Genomic DNA, 20725 nt, shown 5'->3' with positions numbered 1-20725 from the left:
GTTGACATCCTACGTGACGTAATTGCAGGATTTTATTACCACCTACGTGTCTTGTTGCGTCAGATATCACCCAATATTAGAAAACTAGTTGTTAGCCTACAATGCAAATAGCAGTTGGTAACCACTGTGTCTACTGCATATTAGTATTAGTTTTAACTAAACCTATGTACCGAGAATTTGGTTTGCCGAACTAATTCAGCCGAAACGAATAATTTTACTAATATCCGGTTTTGGCTAAATAATGTGTTGCGTTTCAGCCCAAAACGAATATTTTACAATCAAAATTTTAAAGCGTAAACCGTGTCTATTGTGCCTGATCACCACACAATCTTCTAAAATATTATCAACTACTAATGAAACCTATCATTTTTCCACTCGTACAAAACGTCAGTTATATTATCAAAAGACTGGCAACTATTCTTATGCAGCAACATCATGCTTGCCTGCTGATAGTAAAGCTCTATTTACAAAAGAATAAGGAAGCATCTCTGTCGGTGTAAACAAACGTCGTAGTAACGTAATTTCAGCTATGGAAGTGGAAATTAGAACTTCTGTTAACAACGTGTATTGCATTCAGCTAAGCGCACAATCCAGTTAATCGCATAATAAAGCTTGGCATATTGATTACACCATTAACTGGTTATTATGTGCAGCATATATCATAGTGACCATGAATTCAGGATAAAAGTACTGCTTACATTATGAGTAATGTAAGAATGTGATTGAATTGTTTTGCACTACAATAAATATCTGCCTCAGCAACATGCCCAATAGCCACCATATTGTATAGTTTTTTCCTCAAGGAAAGCACGTGCTGCAGGCTAAAAAATAGCTTCGTGTCGTCATAGATTGTACACCGCTCTCGCGCGTTATGCGCCAAAATCCATCCTGACCAATCATTACCCTTTGGACCGACCACATCGGTTGAAATTCCCCACACACACCAGTATATACCGCGATTTTAATAAAACAAGTCAATTTAATGTTAAAGTTTGGATAGGTGGGAGCTAAAGAAAAGGCTAACCTGCGTCAGTTTAGGCTATGCTAAAATAATTCCAAAGTGTTTAAGTTTAACTTGAGGGTAGCGGACTTGGCCAATTTTAATTAAAATCTGCGCGAGGGCCAGCGGACCTTGATTGCCGGCCAAACCAAAATGGCGACCCTGACCTCGAGCCTCCGTATGTGGTCATTAGGCATGCTAGGCCGGGTAGAAATAATTTATTAGCCGGCAAATATAAATCGGTTCATTAGAGCTGAGACATGGAGTTGCAAGGTGATACATAACCGTTTTTGTGAAACACAACCACATATCTTAAAATATTTAATAAAGTTTTGGAACAATCATGTTACGATTATTTTCCATTAAAACGTTCCATACTATTAATCGTGCTTGTAGTATGCGAAATATTTTTTAGGGTCTTATGATTATTAGTAGGGATGTACCGAATATTCGGTTTGCCGAATTTATTCAGCCGAATCGGTCATTTTTGCAAAGATTCCAAAGAGCACAAATTTAAAGCGTTAAACATGTCTTTTCTGCTTATTAAGGGTACCACGCAATCTTTCAAAAGCCCAAACATCACCAAAATCGCTTAAATTTTTATCTTTTTCAACACATTATTGTTTTTCCCACTGTAGTAAAGAAATTAGTAATTCTTCGGCAGGTTGCCAATCATGCTTTTTTCAACCCCGTATGACTAAAATGACGACAAAACACAATCATTCTGTACGAATTGCCTGGTAGATAAACATTTTTTTCATTTAAATCAGGGGTGCCCGACCAGTCGATCGCCATCTCCAACGACTTGATCTCAAGTCGAAGCGAGGGTTGCAAAAAATTATTTGAAACAGTTGCTTTGTAACGCGTTGCTGTAGATAGGTGACTTTGTTGGATGAATTTATCATAAGGATATATTAATAAGTTCATAAGTACGCGTTCCAAAAGCAATAGTTGAAGTAGTAACTGTTACTTTGTTCTGGTGCTAGCTATGACTTTGCTATCTTGTATTGGAATGGCAGAGAATTGAACTACCTCAAAAGTCGATCTCGAATCAAAAAAGGTTGGGCACCCCTGATTTAAACGCTTAGCGTACCACTTTGCGTGACGTCATGAATGATTCGGTTGATTCGGCCGAATTTATTCGGCAAAACGCCGAATATTGGGTTTCGGCGAACCGAAATTTAGACGAATCGGTACATCACTAGTTATTAGTTTATCGTTTCCAAAACAAATAGTAAATCTTTGCTATGAAGCAAAAACATATTTTTCGCAAGATAGAATTCAACAATATTTACCGGTTTTCTTAGCTTTTTCAATCCATCGCAGAGTTTCTCGACACCTTCACTTTCGATCCCACACCAATCCAGTATAAGTTGTTCCATGTTGTGAAGGCAAGGAGCCAGTAAAGCCGCTCCCGTGTTGCCGAATTCGTTGCCGGAGAGGTCGAGTGTCTTCAGCTTATTTTAATGCAACAAATATTATCACATTTATCGTTGTGACAAATTAAAGTAACTAAACAACACAACTTTGGATTACGCCTTGTTATAAATGCAACGAATTTTTAACACATAATTTCCGTTGTGTTATCACGGAGTATGAATGGGGCCGTATGTTATCTTTGTTACAAATTATATACCTATTCTATAATACCGGGGTCCGCAAATAGTGGGTTGCGACCCAAATTTGTGTCGCAAGACCTTCCAGTCTGGATCGCAAAGTATTTTTAAGTTTCCAAGAATATAAGCATCGCATCCATAGGCGCTGAGTTTTGCAAAAAAATGCAATATGGCGGACCTAAAATATGACGTCACTTTGTGTGACGTCACCAATGCGGGCAACCACAAGAACTCAAAAGCCCAACAAACTTTCAATAGAATGCAACGTTCGTCAAAATCAGAAAAATACGAAATATTTGAATTAATATTCAGCTGGCAATTGCAACATGTTGTTGTAGCGTTTATCATTGGTTTAGTAACGTTTAAAAAATGATTCGTCAAGTTGTTGCTGTTTTATATCGCCTTAGATAACAATTTATTACTACACATTTGAATTGTACAAAGCAATGGCCGAACATTCACTGACAGACAATTGTGTGTTTGACGTCATTAACAAGGCACTATAACCACTACAGGTTGCAGTTTTAAGCCACGTTTTGTGGTTGAATCGCCATTACGCTTGTTAAAAGGCAAAATTGTTGCTAATATTCTTCAGATTTTACGATATTTCGTACGATACCGCCACAAACTAACCAAAATTTCCACGGTGGCCCCCACCGTGCTTTACAAACCCAAAGTGGCGGCGCCACCCTACCACCGCCTACTTGGCGCCTATGATCGCATCTATAGTTTTAATGATTTTCAGCTTTTTCAACCTCCTAATTATTATTGCATTATTACATATCACTACGAAACTGTTACATCCAGCCTTTGTAACAATCCAACCTTTGTAGCGTTACATCCAGCCTTTGTAGCGAACATTCGGTTTGCCCAACTAGTTCAGCTGAAACGAATAATTTTACAAATATCCGGTTTTAGCTGAATAATATGTTGCGTTTTAGCCCAAACCGAATATTTTACAATCACAATTTTAAAGCGTAAAACGTGTGATTTGTGCCAATTAACCACACAATCTTCTAACATACCATCAACTACTTACTAATAAAACCTATCATTATACCCACTCATACAAAACGTCAGTTTATTATCAGCAGACTGGCAACTATTCTTATGCAGCAACACCATGCTTGTCTGCTGATAGTAAAGTTCTATGTTACAAAAGAATAAGGAAGCATCTCTGCTGGTGTAAACAAACGTCGTAGTAACGTCATTTCAGCTATGAAGGTGGAAATTAGAACTTCTGTTAACAACGTGTATTGCATTCACCTAAGCGCACAATCCAGTTAATAGCATAATAAAGCTTGGCATATTAATTACACCTATAACTGGATATTATGCGCAGCATATATCATAGTGATCATGAATTCATGACAAAAGTACTGCTTATATTTTTAGTAATGTAAGAAAGGGATTGAATTGTTTTGTACTGCGTTAACAATCTGCTTTAGCATCATGCCCAATAGCCGCCATATTGTATAGTTTTTTCCTCAAGCAAAGCACGTGCTTCAGGCTAAAAAATAGCTTCGTGTCGTCATAGATTGTACACCGCTTTAGCGCGTTATGCGCCAAAGTTCACCCTGACCAATCATTACCCCTGGACCCACCACATCGGTTGAAATTCCCCACACACACCAGTACATACCGCGATTTTAGTAATACAAGTCAATTTAATGTTAAAGTTTGGATAGGTGGGAGCTAAAGAAAAGGCTAACCTGCGTCATTTTAGGCTATGCTAAAATAATTCCAAAGTGTTTGAGTTTAACTTGAGGGTCGCGGACTTGGTCAATTTTATTTGAAATCTGCGCGAGGGCCAGTGGACCTTGATTGCCGGCAAAACCAAAATGGCGGCCCTGACCTCGAGCCTTCGTATGTGGTTAATATTCAATCAAGTTTTGGAACAATCAAGTTATGATTATTTTCCATTAAAACGTTCTATACTATTAATCGTGCTTATAGTATGCGAAATATTTTTTTGGGTCTTATGGTTATTAGTAGGGATGTACCGAATATTCGGTTTGCCGAATTTATTCCGCCGAATCGGTCATTTTTGCAAATGTTCGGTAAACCAAATCTTTTACGAGCACAAATTTAAAGCGTTAAACGTGGCTTTTCTGCTTATTAAGGGTACCACGCAATCTTTCAAAAGCCCAAACATAACCAAAATTGCTTCAATTTTTATCTTTTTCAACACATTATTGTTTTTGCCACTGTAGTAAAAAATTAGTAATTCTTCGGCAGGTTGCCAATCATGCCTTTTTCAACCCCATATGACTAAAATGACGACGAAACACAACCATTCTGTACTAATTGCCTGGTAGATCAACAATTTTTCATTTAAACGCTTAGCGTACGACTTTGCGTGACGTCATGAATGATTCGGTTGATTCGGCCGAATTTATTCGGCAAAACGCCGAATATTGGGTTTCGGCGAACCGAAATTTAGACGAATCGGTACATCACTAGTTATTAGTTTATCGTTTCCAAAACAAATAGTAAATCTTTGCTATGAAGCAAAAACATATTTTTCGCAAGATAGAATTCAACAATATTTACCGGTTTTCTTAGCTTTTTCAATCCATCGCAGAGTTTCTCGACACCTTCACTTTCGATCCCACACCAATCCAGTATAAGTTGTTCCATGTTGTGAAGGCAAGGAGCCAGTAAAGCCGCTCCCGTGTTGCCGAATTCGTTGCCGGAGAGGTCGAGTGTCTTCAGCTTATTTTAATGCAACAAATATTATCACATGTATCGTTGTGACAAATTAAAGTAACTAAACAACACAACTTTGGATTACGCCTTGTTATAAATGCAACGAATTTTTAACACATAATTTCCGTTGTGTTATCACGGAGTATGAATGTGGCCGTATGTTATCTTTGTTACAAATTATATACCTATTCTATAATACCGGGGTCCGCAAATAGTGGGTTGCGACCCAAATTTGTGTCGCAAGACCTTCCAGTCTGGATCGCAAAGTATTTTTAAGTTTCCAAGAATATAAGCATCGCATCCATAGGCGCTGAGTTTTGCAAAAAAATGCAATATGGCGGACCTAAAATATGACGTCACTTTGTGTGACGTCACCAATGCGGGCAACCACAAGAACTCAAAAGCCCAACAAACTTTCAATAGAATGCAACGTTCGTCAAAATCAGAAAAATACGAAATATTTGAATTAATATTCAGCTGGCAATTGCAACATGTTGTTGTATCATTGGTTTAGTAACGTTTAAAAAATGATTCGTCAAGTTGTTGCTGTTTTATATCGCCTTAGATAACAATTTATTACTACACATTTGAATTGTACAAAGCAATGGCCGAACATTCACTGACAGACAATTGTGTGTTTGACGTCATTAACAAGGCACTATAACCACTACAGGTTGCAGTTTTAAGCCACGTTTTGTGGTTGAATCGCCATTACGCTTGTTAAAAGGCAAAATTGTTGCTAATATTCTTCAGATTTTACGATATTTCGTACGATACCGCCACAAACTAACCAAAATTTCCACGGTGGCCCCCACCGTGCTTTACAAACCCAAAGTGGCGGCGCCACCCTACCACCGCCTACTTGGCGCCTATGATCGCATCTATAGTTTTAATGATTTTCAGCTTTTTCAACCTCCTAATTATTATTGCATTATTACATATCACTACGAAACTGTTACATCCAGCCTTTGTAACAATCCAACCTTTGTAGCGTTACATCCAGCCTTTGTAGCGAACATTCGGTTTGCCCAACTAGTTCAGCTGAAACGAATAATTTTACAAATATCCGGTTTTAGCTGAATAATATGTTGCGTTTTAGCCCAAACCGAATATTTTACAATCACAATTTTAAAGCGTAAAACGTGTGATTTGTGCCAATTAACCACACAATCTTCTAACATACCATCAACTACTTACTAATAAAACCTATCATTATACCCACTCATACAAAACGTCAGTTTATTATCAGCAGACTGGCAACTATTCTTATGCAGCAACATCATGCTTGTCTGCTGATAGTAAAGCTCTATGTTACAAAAGAATAAGGAAGCATCTCTGTTGGTGTAAACAAACGTCGTAGTAACGTCATTTCAGCTATGGAAGTGGAAATTAGAACTTCTGTTAACAACGTGTATAGCATTCACCTAAGCGCACAATCCAGTTAATAGCATAATAAAGCTTGGCATATTAATTACACCTATAACTGGATATTATGCGCAGCATATATCATAGTGATCATGAATTCATGACAAAAGTACTGCTTATATTTTTAGTAATGTAAGAAAGGGATTGAATTGTTTTGTACTGCGTTAACAATCTGCTTTAACATCATGCCCAATAGCCGCCATATTGTATAGTTTTTTCCTCAAGCAAAGCACGTGCTTCAGGCTAAAAAATAGCTTCGTGTCGTCATAGATTGTACACCGCTTTAGCGCGTTATGCGCCAAAGTTCACCCTGACCAATCATTACCCCTGGACCCACCACATCGGTTGAAATTCCCCACACACACCAGTACATACCGCGATTTTAGTAATACAAGTCAATTTAATGTTAAAGTTTGGATAGGTGGGAGCTAAAGAAAAGGCTAACCTGCGTCATTTTAGGCTATGCTAAAATAATTCCAAAGTGTTTGAGTTTAACTTGAGGGTCGCGGACTTGGTCAATTTTATTTGAAATCTGCGCGAGGGCCAGTGGACCTTGATTGCCGGCAAAACCAAAATGGCGGCCCTGACCTCGAGCCTTCGTATGTGGTTAATATTCAATCAAGTTTTGGAACAATCAAGTTATGATTATTTTCCATTAAAACGTTCTATACTATTAATCGTGCTTATAGTATGCGAAATATTTTTTTGGGTCTTATGGTTATTAGTAGGGATGTACCGAATATTCGGTTTGCCGAATTTATTCCGCCGAATCGGTCATTTTTGCAAATGTTCGGTAAACCAAATCTTTTACGAGCACAAATTTAAAGCGTTAAACGTGGCTTTTCTGCTTATTAAGGGTACCACGCAATCTTTCAAAAGCCCAAACATAACCAAAATTGCTTCAATTTTTATCTTTTTCAACACATTATTGTTTTTGCCACTGTAGTAAAAAATTAGTAATTCTTCGGCAGGTTGCCAATCATGCCTTTTTCAACCCCATATGACTGAAATGACGACGAAACACAACCATTCTGTACTAATTGCCTGGTAGATCAACAATTTTTCATTTAAACGCTTAGCGTACGACTTTGCGTGACGTCATTAATGATTCGGTTGATTCGGCCGAACTTATTTGGCAAACGCCGAATATTGGGTTTCGGCGAACCGAAATTTAAACGAATCGGTACATCACTAATTATTAGTTTATCGTTTCCAAAACAAATAGTAAATCTTTGCTTTAATGTAAAACAAATATTTTTCGCAAGATAGAATTCAACAATATTTACCGGCTTTGTTAGCTTTTTTACTCCATCGCAGAGTTTCTTGACACCTTCACTTCCGATCTCACATCCATCCAGTATAAGCTCTTCCATGTTGTGAAGGCAAGGAGCCAGTGAAGCTGCTCCCGTGTTGCCGATCTTGTTGTGGGAGAGGTCGAGTCTCTTCAGCTTATTTTAATGCAACAAATATTATCACATTTATCATAGTGACAAATTTAAGTAACTAGAACTAAACAACACAACTTAGGATTACGCCTTGTTATAAATGCTACGACTTTTTAACACATATTTTCTGTTAAACTTTAAATTTGGCATTTCATCAATTAAAGATAAAGTAAGACATGAAAACATGAAAATTTAGCTGTAGAATGTTCACACTATTTTTGTTAAAGAGAATTTACAAACCAATCCTGGCTTTTCTAGCTGAATGTAAGAAATTTATTTAGGTTAATTGCGTTGTTGAAATTCCGTGTTTAAGCGCCCTGGCCTTGCTTCTTCGATTAAATTTCACATCCGTGTGTCGGATGATGTGGTGTTATAGCAACACACGAGTAAAAAGTATGCGCTGCACGTTTGTTTCACTATACGTTGTTGTACGTCATGCTGAATACAAAATAAGCTGTGACAAAGTTGTTTGTTAGAAACAAAATGTGTGTATCAGGGACAGTGTGGCTTTCAAATGATTTTATAAAGTAGATTGCTATTCCTTAAACGCAACATTTGCACCATCCCAAGATCTATTCAAAATTTAATCTGCATTTTGCTCTGTGATTTAACAGTTGATCTGGCTCTGAAAAAAAATTTTCATCTGTTCTATGCTACAAAAAAGAAAAAGTAAGCATCTCTGTCGACGTATACGAGCGCCCTAACGTAATTTCAGCTATGGAAGTGGAAAGTAGCACTTCTGTTAACAACGTGTGTTGCATTCAGATTATCGCATAATCCAGTTAATCTTCTAAGAAAGCTAGGTATATTCAAGCTAGGTATTCACCTTTTTTGCTCTGCTCTGGATTCGTATTTCATAGCGACCATGGAGTCAGGACCAAAAATTTACGTTTTTATTCTGGCACCGTCCTATGATATCATTAATGCATTTCTATGCTGTGTCGCTGTAGCGCAGAAGTTTTCAAACTGTGCGTCGCGACGCTCTGGTGCGTCGTTTCAATTTTCCAAGGGGTCGCAGAATAGTTTCGTTTCGTGGATTTTTGTTGTTCTATCAATAAACGCAACTTTAATAAAACGTTTCTCATTAACTTTTATTTGCTGGTGCGTGCCAAGTCCAGAAAACTTTTCCAGAAGCGTCGCAGCAAAAAAAAGTTTGAGAACCACTGCTGTAGCGAATTGCCGAAGAGACATGGGCCAAGGGGCTTAGAAGCCGGCAGTTGGAGTTGGAGTCGAGAGGTGGTTGTGTCGCTACAGAACCTAAAAAGTGCGTTATAAAAATTGGCGAGCACGACAGGACTGCTGTTGTCAAAAGAATAAATCTCAATTCGTATCGTCCACAATATTGAACAAGTTTGACATTCTAGAAAACTGAAAATGAAAACTGTGGCTTATGAGGAGATCAAGAAACGAGCCACCGCCATAGTTGAATGCAATTATACGAAGAGAAGGGTAAGGCTCCGACTGGCGAGACGCATTTAAAACAGTAGATGAAACCAACTAAGATTTCGTATTCGCTCTTGTATCGCTTGGAAACCAAGTATCTCAAAAGACAATAAACTAAGAAACACCATCCTGTACACTTCTCTGCCTCCCGGCCTTCTGTGCTAACCGGCCTTAAGGAAAACGCCTCGCAGATACCTTACCGCGCGAAAATTGCTCGAAGGAAGAACCAAGCTTCAGAGATGCGTCGGGTTGAGTATTAACGCGAACGAGTTTGTTGTTAACAGTGAAAAGACACGGTGTTAATGTTGCCCTGCTTAAACCTGAAGTTGCTCTGGTCGCTGATGAATTGAAACGCTTGGGTAAGGAAAATAAACATTTGCGGTTGGAACTAAACAATTTAAGAAATGAGGGCAAACGTTTTTCCTCTCGTCTGTGCTTTCATTGCAATGGCGATAGACATTTCGCAAGAAAATGCAGGCAAGGGAGACCACGTTCTCCTATCAGGAGCCCGGGGTAAGCACCAGGGCACAATAACTCATTTGACACCAACGAGAGCATGCTGTACCAGTATGCCAATGTTGACATCAATGATACTTCTTTGTTTACACTAATCGGCACTACGGCCACTGTCAGTGTGGTGTCAAGTGTAAGAAACTTACAAACCCCGTGAAAAAAAAAGATAGAGTCTTGCCGAATTATTCACGCTTTGCGCCAACAGTAGCCGCATTCGAAGGGAAGAGCTAATATATGTTTGATTTAGCGTCGCTGGTATCAAAACCACTGCATCTGTTTATATGTTGTCGGATGTCGTCGAGGAGTGGCCTTCATCAAACAGCCACGTCGTCAGATACGACAGTCAAGATTTTATCGAGCGCCTGAATAAATATGCAGCCAAAGAGTCGTGTATTTTTTAAGAGCTACTTAACAGACGTAGTGAAACATGCTGTTGCATAACCGTTGCCGTTGTGTTGTCACGGAGTATCAATGGGTCCGTATGTTATCTTTGTCACAAATTATATACCTATTCTGTAACTCACCGTAGCTTGGTAAACGTGTTACGTATTTACTTTGATACAGTTCTTTGACTTTTAAATTTGCATTCTATGTATATGTTACGTCGCTGTAGCGAATAATAAACGTGACGTGGACCTGATAGGTTTGAAAGACGGCAGTTGGAGTTGAGCTGGGTTGTGTTGCGACTGTCGCTGCTTGTCTTTTCACTTTTGATATTTTAATACAAGTTTAATTGGGTACTGTCAGTCCGTTATGGCAGCAGAACCAAGAAAAGGCGTAAACATGTTGGTGTTACTTTGAGTTTTGCGCTTCATGGCAGATCATAAAATGACAGATCAAAAATGCTTGAACGTGCTATGACGCAGCTACAGTCGAATCCAGTTAATCCAATACTGTTTAGTCGCACAATCCGTTTCGTTGCATAGAGATCGTAATCCAAAACGGTAGCTCATTTGGTGATAAAATTGCCCGGTTAATCGCATACCTCTCAAGATTTTAATCCGTGTGACATTACTTGCTGAGCGGGAGAAAGAGACAGGCCTCTTTGTCTTTTCCTCTCTTTCTCCCCTTTTCGTAACCCACTTCTCTTAGTATTATTTGCTTTCAAAATTTATCAAAGAAAACCGTCGTGGGCAATAAGTCCGAACATCTGAAATAGGACAAAAAGAGCTATATACGAGCAAAGACTAAACGGTGTGTGCCAGCATGTTGTAAAATGTGTGTGTACAAATAAAGTTTTTACCCGACATGCGTGCTTGTTAATAACTGGATATTAGTCATGTGACATTTTATTGAATTTCCTTTTATAAATGGATGCAAACGTGGTGATATAGAGTGTCGCAATTGTGCTGTTTATAAACGTTGAAGTTACGCAGTTTTGCCTTGATTTTAATTGTTTATATTTGTGTAAGGTTGTTCACAGTTAAAACCCTGCTTGGTGTGACCATCTCACCGCTTTGTTGGTGCCAACGGTAGCCGCATTCGAATGGAAGGGCTAATAAATGTTTATTTTAGCGTCGCTGGAATGAAAACCTCTGCTTCTGTTTATGTGGTCGGATGTCGTCGAGAAGTGCAATTTTTTAACACTGTGTGGTTAAAAACAAGTTGATGACGCTGTCCGGAAATGATGGAACAGTGCCCTTGTTACCTAAACCATGGATTTTACCGATTCCTCTGTAGTTATCGAGAGATACATGGAAGCGTGTTTTAACGATATTGCAGTAAGTTGCAAACAAACAGTGTTTGGGGGATGATAAACACCAAATGCTGCTTAGCAAACTTCGTTTTTCCAGATGTCAATGCAAAAACAGGAAAAGGACGCAATCTAACAAGTAATTGCAAAACATCGTGCTGCGTTTGCAGTTGCGTCAGATTATCTTGGCTTTTTATCTGCACTTAATATAGATACTGGACAATCGGCTACTATTCTACAACACCCTTAGTGAACGTCCACTTCGTCAGATACGACAGCCAGAATTTTATCCAGCGCCCGAATAGATATGCAGCCAAGGACTGTGTTTAAGCACAATACATTGGTGCTGTTTCTTGACATATGTATGATATATGCTTTAACATCATATTGTTTACGTCATATTGTTTTGATTTGAGATTCTTAAATATATAGCTGACTAGTTTTCGCTGCAAAGACAGTGAATATATACTGTTAGCCATTGTGTCAGTGTTTATAATTGTCAATCCAGTAGAAAAAAGTGATTACTGCTTTGTACAGTTTTAAATATGTGAGTTAGGTAAAGTTACATTTAACTTTTCATATTGTGTCACATACCACTCATCTTTACATACAAAACCAGTTTGTTACTGAATAGTACTGGTGTGATTTGGTTACCACTGTGTGGCTTGCATCGCTTCTTCCAATAAATCGGTCCATACTATTAACGTTTTTTTATGCTCAAGTTGCAAAACATTTATTTTGCTTTGGTGCATTTTGTGATTTTGCTTTGGGGCATTTAGCTTATAGTTTCTCAAATAGATATGTTTGCTGTTCAAAATTCACACAGCATATATTTCAACAACTTTTACCGGCTTTGTTAGCTTTTTCACTCCATCGCAGAGTTTCTCGACACCTTCACTTTCGATCTCACATCTCTCCAGTATAAGTTGTTCCATGTTGTGAAGGCAAGGACTGAGCGAAGCTGCTCCCGTGTTGCCTATCTTGTTGTAGGAGAGGTCGAGTTTCTTCAGCTGATTGTAATGCAATAAATATTCAATACATTTTCACATTTAATAGAATATATTATCACATTTATCGCAGTGGCGAATGCTAGTAAATCAAAAGAGACAACACAACACAACTTCGGATTACGCCTGGTTATAAATGCTACGACTTTTCATGGCCGGATTTAATGAAAACCTGCAATCAGATTTGTATTTTTTCTGATGCTTGTGTTTTGCCAAACATTGCTTATTTCGTTGGCGCATATTGTTATATTTTTTTCATTTGTAAATCCGCCGAATCATTGCTTTTAAGGAAATACACCTAAGGCGAGTGTTCGCTGTTTATTTGGTGAAGATCAAAAGCAGAATGATTTCCAACGCGCGACAAACATGAAAGGCACAATTAAGATGCTTCGGCAGTCGCGGGCCTGTAGATTTGCTACACAACTTCCCCCCAGAAACGGTTTAAATTCAATTATAACGATACTTATATTTCCCACAGCACAAACATCCGCAATATTTATATTCGTTGTGTAAATTTTGTGATTTGCCATTTTACAATTCGTGGTTTAAGTTTACGTTGTCGACAAATAAAAGACGACACAAAGACAAAATCCAATGAACTAAGCTGTTCAACCAAAACTTGCGCCGTGTTTCATTTTTTTTAATTATCTTTATGTTTATTTTACATTTCTTTAATTTCTTTGTACTTTTGTTATTTATGCTTTTGTCATTCATATCTTAGTGTACTAATAACATGATTTCTTCCTAAAATAAATCGGCAAGGTTTCTTTTCCCGTCGAACCCCATCTTCTTTCCCTAATACGGGTGGCTGGCATATAGTGCCCACTCAACTGGTCCCACCAACGTTCCTCCACTATTTAACGTTGTGCGCAAATTTGTATGTTTTTCGGGCCCGCCTTTCCACTATCAGCACTTTGTTTGGATCGCGGATGCAACACTCGGCTGTGACAAAGTTGTTTGTTTTAGAAAAAAAATCTAAACTAGCGTCGTTTTCGCCTGATACTTTTTTAAACTATAGGTTGCATGTTTGTTTGTTTTTTCGGACAAGTCGGTTAGTTTGGTTTGGACCGGCAATTATAACCTTCAGTTGGAAATAGTGCCAGATTTGAGTTTCAATGAAACAGGCTAGATTCGAGCCTGACTCTACATTAGATCACATTTGGCCGTGGTAAATCTGAATTTTGAGTCTAACTTTGACATTATTTCAACAAATACCTGTTCGCGCCGGGATTACGGCTTGAACCTTCGTAAAATCAACCAAACTAATTGTAACAAAAAACAACACAACAAAACCATAAAAGGGACTTATTGGAATATAATGCAGAAAGCAGATGGTTACTTATGTGTATTTTGCACATGATTACTAGGTGATATTCACTTTCAGTATTTGCTCTTCTTACGCTCATATTTCGATAAATATTGATAAAATTCCATAAAATTTCTTGGCGTGTATTCTAAAAACTAAGCATTGGCCTACTTTCGGTTTGTTTATTGTGAAACTTTTTTCGTTTGTGCTCGTACAAAGCGTTTAGTTTTTCTCTTTACAGAATGACGACATAAAACACCACAATAAAACTGTTAACACCGTAATGGTTGTGTCTTCTAACTTTTATATGTTGTTGAAATTTTTGTGTTTGTTGTTGCGACCAAATTATCAACTTTATTTTCCTAAAATGTTGAGTTTTTAGCATTGTATGGGTAAGGTTGTTTTTTACGTTGATCTAATTTATGTTTCTAAGTTTTCGAAGCGAAATTATCATTCTGGCATGGGGGTAAACTATAGGAACGAAATAATGCTTTGCATTTCTCGTTTGTCTTTCACTATATGAGTTCATTCAAAGAGTCCTTCAATTGTGAAGACAAAATCAAATTCTGACGTCACAAATGTATATCTACTAAATGAAAAGACATTCTTTACCTCAACATTTTTAAAGACAATCATTTTTAAGCGGGGGTTGACAGAATAAAATATACCACGGAAGAATATTTGCTTTTCAGTAATACAGGTTGATGCAAATTTAGGGTCGGTAATATAAGTTTATGCAAATGCAAATGTTTTCAATTTCACAAGATTTTACCAGCTTTGTTAGCTTTTTCACTCCATCGCAGAGTTTCTCGACGCCTTCACTTTCGATCTCACATTTCTCAAGTTTTAGTTGTTCAATGTTGTGAAGGCAAGGAGCAATTGAAGCTGCTCCCGTGTTGTCGATCATGTTGCGATAGAGGTCGAGTATCTTCAGCTGGTTTCATTGCAATAAATATTATCAGATTTGACGTAGTGACATACGTAAGTAAGTAAAAATAAACAACACAACACAACTTCGGATTAGGCCGTGATGAACAACGTTGTAAATGTTGCCATTTGTTTCACCCAGAAAAATAAATTCAACATTAATTTAACTCAATGTAAGTTTAATAATTATTTTCAAACGATTTACAGTGACGCATTTGTGTAGCTATGGTCTTATGAACGTTTCTGAGTGAACGTTTTCATATGCTTACAAACACTTCATTTTATCAACAAAATGTATGACAACTAAAAACTACAGAAGTGTTAAAGATGTGATGAAATTCATTCAAAGGATATGTATTTGTTGCAAGGTTAAAAGTGTCGGGTTCGGGTCAGATTTCGGGCTTGTACTGCCTGGTTCAGCCAAACTCGAAACCCGTTTACAACTCTGTCCCGAACCTGAAAATTAATTGCATTGTTTGGAGTGACGTGTTAATACTCTGGCCTTGTTTGAAAATTACATTTGCCGTCAAACCTTGTACGTGTGTCGGGCGACCTGGTGTTAACACAAGAGTAAAAAGTTGCATGTTATTTTTTGGCTTCGCGACAGGATGGCTAGGCGTCTGTACATTGCAGACGCAAACATTAGACATTGTAAGTTAGTCATGTGAATGCAATAACTAATATACTATTTTGAGACATATTGCCATCAATACACAGAGATATAGACAACACGATTCTACTTCTTCTGCAGACATATAGCATGGCGATTTTGCATCACAGTAAAAGTTGCATTAAAACTTTGGTATTTTGCGCCATTTGTAATGATCGCATAAGAATATGTTCATTTTCTTACGCTGTTTTTATGCAGTTCTCCTTTATTAGGTCATGCCTTGACATATTTTATACTTTTATTTGCGCACTTTATATATTTTACTGAATTTGTTCCTGCTCTTTGTGTTTATCAAACTTAACATTATTATTTTAGCCTGGAACGACGTAAACATCAATTTTGGTAAGCGTAGTGCACAAGTATTCAAAGTTATATACGTGGTCGGTAATGATTTGATGATTGTCATGTGACGTTTTATTGGCTTTCCTTCCATAAAGGTTTTGTGATATTACTGTTTTATGGTTGTAAACGAGATAATATAGTGCAGGGTTGGCCAACATGTTAGTCGTTAAGATCGACGAAAATTTTTCTCAATTGTACACGATTGACTGATCAGCCTTGGTATAAAGGCAATGATCCCGTTAAGTTAAGAGAAAATTTTAAAACGAAAGAACGTGAAAAACTAAACTTGCGTTGAAATTGCTCAAAAATCGACCATATAGAAATATTTAGACCATATAGAAAAATAAGTTGGGTTTTGTAGAATAACTTAACATTTTTTTCAAACAACTATTTTAACGCACACTTCACAATAACACAGTATTACCGGTTTCGCTCTGTGTTGGATCACGAACAATAGACTTTCGTAGTCAACTGGGAGGAGAGATGAACCACGAAAGTCGAGCTCATCAGGAAGTAGGGAGGCCACAGATGAAGCAATCTCTGGATCATTTGACTCATGAGCCCAGCCGCAAACTTGCGGGATGCCTTCTTTATTGCTGAGCTTCGGTTTGGACTGGATGAATTTCAAAAGCAAAGATTTCTTTTGCTTCCAATCCTGATGGGAACTTTCAGGAACAAGTGGCTCGAGTTGATGGAAAACCGAAGGATCGCAAATCCCGAAAACAAACTTGGAAACAACTTCCCATCTGCCGTATTTAAGTTGTTTGAGGACTTTCTCAAATCCGTCAAGGGACATGATCATCATCAGGTAGAAACCAGCAAAAAACTCCTGCCAGATGAGATGAGAGAAATATCGAACTTTGTGACCATCTAATATCGTCAGCTTGAGATTCCCGTGCTTTGTGACTGACGTGTTTGTAAATGCATCGGCTGTGGATTCCTTGATACCTGCTTGCACGAATGCAATTGCCTTGAATACGATCTCCATTTTCAGAAATGCATCATATGCCAACTTCGCCAGTTTGTCCAACTCACCTTCTTGGCCCCTCAAATGATTGGTTGTGAGATATTGGCCACAAGTGAAAGCAAGAACTCGAGTGAGTGAAACAAACTGAATATCTCCATCGTAATTCATAAAATAGACAAGAGTCAATATGAAATTGACAGGAACATAGCAGTAAGCAAATACATTGCGGTTTTGCTCTAGCTTTTGTTGTATATCATCGTATCTGTCTCCACATATCTGACGTCCAAGTTCATTTTGTGATGTTGGAGTCAACCCAAGTATTTGAACAATAAACCTGGGTCGATATGAAGGATGGAGCTTGTACAATTGAGTTGGTCGTGACGTGAAAATCTTTCGAGCACGTGGAAGCAAGTTTCCTCTCGACAAATGCTTCAGGTAGTTTTCCGCTTTGGACTTTGAATGTAATCGGGGTTGGGGTACTTCAGTGGAGAATGATTCAATGACTGCCTCGTCGAAACCGTCGAAAAACATCATAACATTTAAATCATTCCAAATGGTCTTGAGAATTCTTTTTTCTTGTTTCGGGGTGTAATGTTGTTCAATCGACGTGGATGAGAGAAGAAATTCTAAAAGTGTCATCTCCCTTGTAAAGTCGATGTATCTGATCACAATGTAGAAGAAGAAGGAAGTCTCTCCGAACAACTCTCCCCTTAAACCTTGCATGGCCCACTTTTTAGCTGAGGTCGTCTTTCCTATTCCAGCTTGTCCGACCACACCTACCACGTTTCCATGTTTTTTCACGTAATCTTGTTTTGCTTTCACTTCATCCGGTTCAAATTTCCGATCCGCTTCCTCTTGTGCTGTTGCTTTTGCACGAGCAAACATTTCTTCACCAGTGATGTCACTTTGTGGTATGTTGTAAAGTTCCCTTTTATGGCGATAATGTCCTTCTGCTTGAAATTCGTTGTCAATTTGCTGTGGTTTGCTGACTATAGCAAGGTTGACAGTTGGTATTGGTCGGTTGGCAAAATCTGCAAGTGAAGATTCTTCACTGGCGATTTCTTGTGCTCTTTGTTTGAGCAAGACCTTCAGTGCTGATAAGGATTGAACATATTCATGTTTTCTGTGCTGCTCCGTTGACGTTGAAGGTTGGTGTTCAGCATACCGCTGCCTTTGTGCTGAGGATAAAGGTGTAGCAGGAACTTTAGGTGAAGTTTCTTCATCTAAATAGAGTGGGGCAGGCAACTGAGACGAGCAGTGAGGTTGTTTGTATGTCTGATGCACTGTTACATGTTGTGTGATGTGTTGTTGATAGACTGGAGCGTTGTAAACTGGTCCAGTTGTGTGGATGTTTGTGTCTCCAATCTGAGGTGCTTGTTCGCTTTCCTGCAAAAAAGTTTCATGATCAAAACGGATACTTGTTTTAATAAGTTCACCCTGTAAGACAAGAAGTCGTCGATTCAAATTGATTGTTGTTGGCAGAATGACCACTTTCATATCGACGATATTGCCACACAAACCCGTGTAAAATGTATGTCATAAAATGAGAAAGTCGCTCGATAGGAAAGCAGAAATTCCGTTCGAATCGAAGACTTCTTTGCAAATCAGATGAGATTTCTTACCAAGTTGAAAACCAAATTCCTGCCCTGTACATCAACTGACAAAGGGTGGTTTGAACTTGAATGCGGCGCCATAGCACTGAAATCCTCGGATATCCCGTGCTGAGGAACAACATCACCCTGTCTTAGGGTTGGGCTTAATTCTGATTCAGCATCATCCGGTTCTTGGGTCAAGCTGGATTGGGGTTCAGCATCATCTGGTCCTTGGAACAAGCTGGATTGTGGTTTAGCACCATCTGGTCTTTGGGTCAAGCTGGGTTGGGGTTTAACATCATCTGGTCCTTGGGTCAAGCTGGATTGGTGTTCAGCTCCATCTGGTCCTTGGGTCAAGCTGGATTGGGGTTCAACATCATCTGGTCCTTGGGTCAAGCTGGATTGGGGTTCAACATCATCTGGTCCTTGGGTCAAGCTGGATTGGGGTTCACGTCTCTGGAACAGGTTGGACTTGGTGGCCTTGTTATCACTTTTGCGGGAAGAATATAACCTTTTTTTAGATAGTTGATTGCCCATCCTTCAAATATCTTTTGCCGTTTTTTCTTCTTGTCAAACTGTTTTGTTGGGTAACATTTACACAGTTGTGTTCTCCTTTCGTTTCTTTGTTGTTGCCACAAACATTTCACGACTAAGACATGAGTCTTTGAATCACAATCTGGGCCAGACTTTTAACGCAAAACTATTATTACAACAATGTTGTTCTACATCTGCCAAAATAGGAAAAAAAACGTAAAAGCACAAAGTTATTGAACCAACTATATTTAACACGAACCGTAACAAAAATGCACAAGTGACAGAATTGTGCATAATTCGCAAAACAGAAAACACAAATGTTTGAAATTACCAGGTCGGCTGTAAAAGAATCTGATCTAAATCTGACAGTAAACAAAAAATAACTTCTCACTTAAAAACCTTTCAAATGTACAAAAGAATGCGCTACTTGCTAAACTTTCAGGATTGCTCTAAATCCGGTAATTTCGCGTCTTTGTGTAAGGGTTTGTAGCGATTGCGACATAATTTGTGCAAACTTTGCAATATTGTTCAACAAAATAGCTTGTTTTGACTCGCTAGCGCAAAACCTGCGTGAAAGTTAAAAAGTGTACTAACTTAATTCAAATGTATTGACAAATCATGTTCGGACTTTGTAATATTTCCGGTCGCAGATAATTAGGATGCAGATGCGACTTTGTGATCTGGTGTTTACGAGCTTTTACTGTATGTTTTGCCATGTGCTGTGATTGGACGCTGCTTTGTGTTGGAATTGTTCAAGAGCCAATCACGAGAGCACATGCGTATGATTTAACGCCTTTATCCGGGGTATATATATATAAAACCGAGTTCATTCTGTTTGACTTGTGCTCGCTTATATCAGCGTGTCGCTTTCTTTCGTCTCGAAGTAGTGAACAAACGAACCGAAGTGCAAGACACGTGTGTGAAGTTACCAGGACTCTGTCCCGACAAGTTTAGGAGCTTGAGAGGTTAAGGACGGTGATATAACCTCTTTTAATTTATAGTGACTCGGCTTGTTGCTTGTGCCGAGACACCTTATTTAACAAAGGCATAGCTACTGCCCATGAAGAAAATTAGTTCACACTGTTCTTTTTTTAAGTTAAAGAAGAAAACATACTTGTGGTTATAACCTTTTCGATGATTCACATTCTGGCAACCAAACATTGTTTCTGTTTTTATTACTAATCTCAGAATAATTGGGAAAACACTGCTATGGACCAAAAGAATGATTAACTATATTTCAGCAACGTTGGTATTTTTCACCCATGTCTGTAGTTATTCGTGAAGATTAGAGTTTATTTCAAATGCTACACTTGTGGACTGATGTCAGTTTTTAGTGTACTTCAGTCATTTGTGTTATCAAATCCACATCAATACTTGTGTATCGATGACCAAACCTTATGGTATGCGCGGTATCGGTATTCATCCAACACTGGCGTGATTCTCAAAATTCTCTCAAATTCTCTCAAATTTCCTCTTTGCTGCAACGACAGAAAGCAAAATGTTTTGCTGCAAAATTTAACAACGATCGTACACATC

General features: G+C 38.3%; 1 protein-coding gene across 1 annotated transcript; it reads right to left on the bottom strand.

Annotated features, from left to right (window-relative positions):
- Positions 1 to 1646: 1646 nt before the first annotated feature.
- LOC145223772 (NACHT, LRR and PYD domains-containing protein 3-like) lies at positions 1647 to 19192 on the bottom strand. The gene is made up of 8 exons (XM_080090160.1): positions 18686 to 19192; positions 16521 to 18449; positions 14930 to 15091; positions 12693 to 12854; positions 8037 to 8198; positions 5170 to 5331; positions 2296 to 2457; positions 1647 to 1697 (listed from the first exon to the last, which is right to left on the bottom strand). The coding sequence occupies exons 1-8, from the start codon at positions 19190 to 19192 to the stop codon at positions 1647 to 1649; spliced, it is 3297 nt and encodes a 1098-aa protein (XP_079946286.1).
- Positions 19193 to 20725: the final 1533 nt, after the last annotated feature.

Source organism: Phallusia mammillata, chromosome 4 (genome assembly GCF_965637545.1).
Source record: "Phallusia mammillata chromosome 4, kaPhaMamm4.hap1.1, whole genome shotgun sequence".
Classification (NCBI taxonomy): Eukaryota; Metazoa; Chordata; class Ascidiacea; order Phlebobranchia; family Ascidiidae; genus Phallusia; species Phallusia mammillata.
Note: the sequence above shows the minus strand (reverse complement) of the source record. Positions and strands in the feature narration are given on the sequence as shown.